This window comes from Arachis hypogaea, chromosome 10, assembly GCF_003086295.3.
Source record: "Arachis hypogaea cultivar Tifrunner chromosome 10, arahy.Tifrunner.gnm2.J5K5, whole genome shotgun sequence".
Taxonomy (NCBI): domain Eukaryota; kingdom Viridiplantae; phylum Streptophyta; class Magnoliopsida; order Fabales; family Fabaceae; genus Arachis; species Arachis hypogaea.
The window spans coordinates 27,380,777-27,384,493 of NC_092045.1; the positions used below are offsets into that span (position 1 = coordinate 27,380,777).

Sequence of the window (3,717 nt, forward strand, 5' to 3'; positions counted from 1 at the left end):
AAGAAAAAATAAAAAAATTATATAAGAACTAATTTGATCAATTTTTAAAATTTTAAAGATGAAAATAATTTACGTTTAAACTTTCAGAGACTATTTTGATTATAAATAATTTTTTTATACGTCAAGTGAGACCTAATATATCAACCAATCATCTTGTGACACGTGACATTAACCTGCTATGTTATTGTGCCACGTGACACTTAACATGACACATCATCATACCGTTATCATCTAACTAATGAAAGAATCCATTTGACTTATATTTTATCTTTTAAGGACTAATATGATTAAAAAAATCTTTTGAAAACTAATTTAAAAAATGAGTCTTTCAGGACGAATTTAACTATTAACTCGTATTTTTAAACTTTTAACAAATTATAAAAACAAAAATATATTTTATCCTTTATTAAAACGTATCCACATTCCACGTTCTTACAAGACATGTTTGGTTTTTTTTATTTCTTTAACTATATGGAGTTTACAATATCAAAACCTTTTTTAATAATAAATAAATAATTGTATTTATAAAAAATTAAAATAGATCCAAATAAATAACATTATGGTTACCATGATATGATTAGTTATCAATTATCATATAAATTCATTCATTCATATATTCTTTCAAAGTCCCATTCGGAGCTCTGAGCTGTGTGTGAAGTGGCTATTCTTATTTCTTCTTCTTTTTGGGTTTCTTCTTCAGCCCTCAGAATCGCTTATAGTCTCAATCTTAAGCTTTAAAAAGCTTTAGATCGTAACAAACCCTTTTACACACAGCATCACTGATCCACCATTTCTCACTTTCCCTTTCACAAGGTACGATCTTTATCCTATTCTCAAATACCCATTTGACTATACTAACTTTTGCAGCATTCCCATAGTTGAAGCTTCTTTCAGAACCAAACAGATTGATAAGCAAAAAAAAAAAAAAAAAAGAAAAGATCCCTTTTCGGTTTTAACTTGAAGTTTTCAATTTTGACCCTTTTTGACCATGTGCTGAATCTGTTTTATATTGGTGTTTTTTTTTTCCCTTAGCTGAATTTGTTTGTGACAGGCAAAATCTAACAAGAGAACTAGTGTCTGAAGCGGATCCATTGTTGGATTTTGATCTAGAAAAGGGTCATAACGATGTCTTTCATTGGCACCCAGCAAAAGTGCAAGGCTTGTGAGAAAACTGTGTACCCTGTTGATCAGTTATCTGCTGATGGCACTGCATACCATAAAGCTTGTTTTAGATGCTCTCATTGCAAGGGAACTTTAAAGGTTTCTTCTTTTTCATATTTGGAAAGTAAAGATAAAAAACATATGTATGCATGTTTTAAGCCTGCAATGTTGAATTTATAGCATGAGAATATTGTTCAGTGCTCTCAAAATTTGGACTCTTCAATTTTAAACTTGTAAAATTTTGCTAGAGATTCTTGCTTTTATTCAGCGCTGTTTTCCATATTTTGATCTGAAACTATTGATTCTTTGTTAATGGTTAAAATGCTGCACTTTATTCTCTAAACCGGAATAGAATATTGCGACTTTGATGATTTGATCAGAACGGAAGAAATGTGTGTGTAAAGTGAAGGTTGGAGTTTATGGAGTGTGAAATTGTTCGCTCCGACATAGATCGGCCCGTAATTATAAATTTTGAACTACCATTTGTGTATCTGAGTTTACACTTTTAGTTACAGAATCACTACTACTGTTGATGATCATTTTTACGTTTCAGCTGAGCAACTATTCATCAATGGAAGGTGTCCTATACTGTAAGCCTCATTACGAGCAGCTCTTCAAGGAGACGGGCTCGTTCACCAAGAATTTCCAGTCATGTATGTTTGTCTTATTCTTCAAGGATAGAGCTATCTTCGTGTGATTTTTGAGTCGGATGCGTCTTTAATGGCCATTATTTCCTTTTGAACAGCTGCTAAGTTAGCTGACAAGGCAACTCCCGAGCTGGTAAAACAGTTAGATTTGTGTATTGTTTAAACTTCTTTGTGATTGGAGTTTTCATAAACTGTTCTATTACATTTGATTTTTATTCAATAACTACTGGAAATGGCATCTTCTAATTGTTCTAGACAAGGTCCCCTAGTAAAGCTGCTAGCATGTTTTCTGGGACACAAGAAAAGTGCGCTACATGTGGCAAAACTGCTTATCCGTTGGAAAAGGTTAGGACCCGAAACACTCAAAACAGATTATTTGATATTTGTTGTAGGGTCAATGACATATTGGATATAGTAGTGTTGTATATGAGTGTAACTATAAAACACTTAAGTTAGATATATCTTTCCAGAATGCTTACTGGAGCATAATGAAGGTTAGTGTAAAGCAATATTCTCTTCCTTTTCCAGAAGTATGGATTAGTTTTTGGCTAAATTGCCAACACAGAAACTCTTGTTGCTTGAACTTTTTTCCTTTGGTTGGTTCTGCTAAGCATTGACATTCTTCTGTTCTAGACAAATCATACATTATCGTGCCTTTTCTGCAGAATAATATAATTGAACTTCATTTTCGATCCTTGAAACAAAGTAGACTTTGATAGAGTTGTGATCTTCATAGAATATGATAATTGTAGAGAAGAAATGCCTGTGTCTAAAGCTTAGTTCTGTGCCTAAGATGACACAACACCAGAAAGAAAACGGTATGTTTGCTTATGAATAGAAACTGGAGAATCTACTTTTTACCGGAGAGATTCCAATCTAATAACACATTTGGACACACTCGCGTTAAAACTGGACCCGACTAACTTCATTCAAGATAAATTCACATGCTTACAAGTTCCATCAAACCTTTTTGTTAGATAGCCTAAATATGAGTTGTTAGATTTTGTGTTCTTCCAAGAATTTCCTGAATGAGTTATGCAGTTGTACATATTTACGTGAATTGAAATGGTAGTTTAAGAACAGCACTTGTTTGAGTGAGTGCAGGTAACAGTGGAAGGGCAGGCATATCACAAATCATGTTTCAAGTGTTCTCACGGCGGCTGTCCCATAACGCCGTCGAATTACGCAGCCCTCGAGGGCATTTTGTATTGCAAGCACCATTTCTCCCAGCTTTTTAAGGAGAAAGGCAGCTATAACCATCTTGTTAAGTCAGCATCGATCAAACGGGCAGCGACCTCTGTTCCAGATTCTTAAGAATCTTGGTGCCATCTCTTGCAGTTTCATTTTTCCCTTCCTTTTTTAATCTTTTCTCTTCTTTTTTGATCTGTCATGAAAGTGTTTGTATGCGTGGCTTTTTCTTTTCTTTTCTCCTTTTGCTTCTATGATGGCTTGGTTGTTTCTTACATTTCTTTTTAAAACGTGTGGTGTGCCAATCTTGTGTGGTTTTATTTATCCAATGCACATTGACGAATGAGAGTGTGATTTTGCTAGATTTTTATTACCATAGTTTCTGACTCTTAGATCCCATTAGTATATTAGTTAGGGCTTATTTAAGTGAGTTTATAAGAAAATAATTTTGTTTTTGAATTATTATTTTAAAAGATCTTTTAGAAAAGTAAAAATAATTTTATGTTCAAATATTTTATGTAAAATTTTTTTTATTTATCACTTATGTTTAGTTATAATAATATAAAAGTATTTTGATTGTTTATTATGTGAAAAAAATTTTATTAAGTAGCTTTTGTTTTAAAAAAATAAATTATAACTTCTAAAGAAAGATATTTTTTATTTTTATAGTATTTTTATTTTTATTATTAAAAATTTGTCAAATGTGTTAAAAAAATATTGA

General features: G+C 32.0%; 1 protein-coding gene across 2 annotated transcripts; it reads left to right on the top strand.

Moving 5' to 3' along the window:
• Nucleotides 1-579: 579 nt before the first annotated feature.
• LOC112715435 (LIM domain-containing protein WLIM2b) lies at nt 580-3,358 on the top strand. 2 transcript variants are annotated; one of them, XM_025767202.2, is made up of 6 exons: nt 580-813; nt 1,033-1,260; nt 1,715-1,814; nt 1,907-1,941; nt 2,064-2,153; nt 2,913-3,358. In XM_025767202.2, exons 2-6 carry the CDS (start codon nt 1,126-1,128, stop codon nt 3,120-3,122), a joined length of 570 nt encoding a protein of 189 aa, XP_025622987.1. In that variant the 5' UTR covers nt 580-813; nt 1,033-1,125; the 3' UTR covers nt 3,123-3,358. The 2 variants fall into 2 exon arrangements, with proteins under 2 accessions (XP_025622987.1, XP_025622988.1); XM_025767203.3 differs by having other exon boundaries at nt 1,052-1,260.
• The last annotated feature ends 359 nt before the right edge of the window (nt 3,359-3,717 follow it).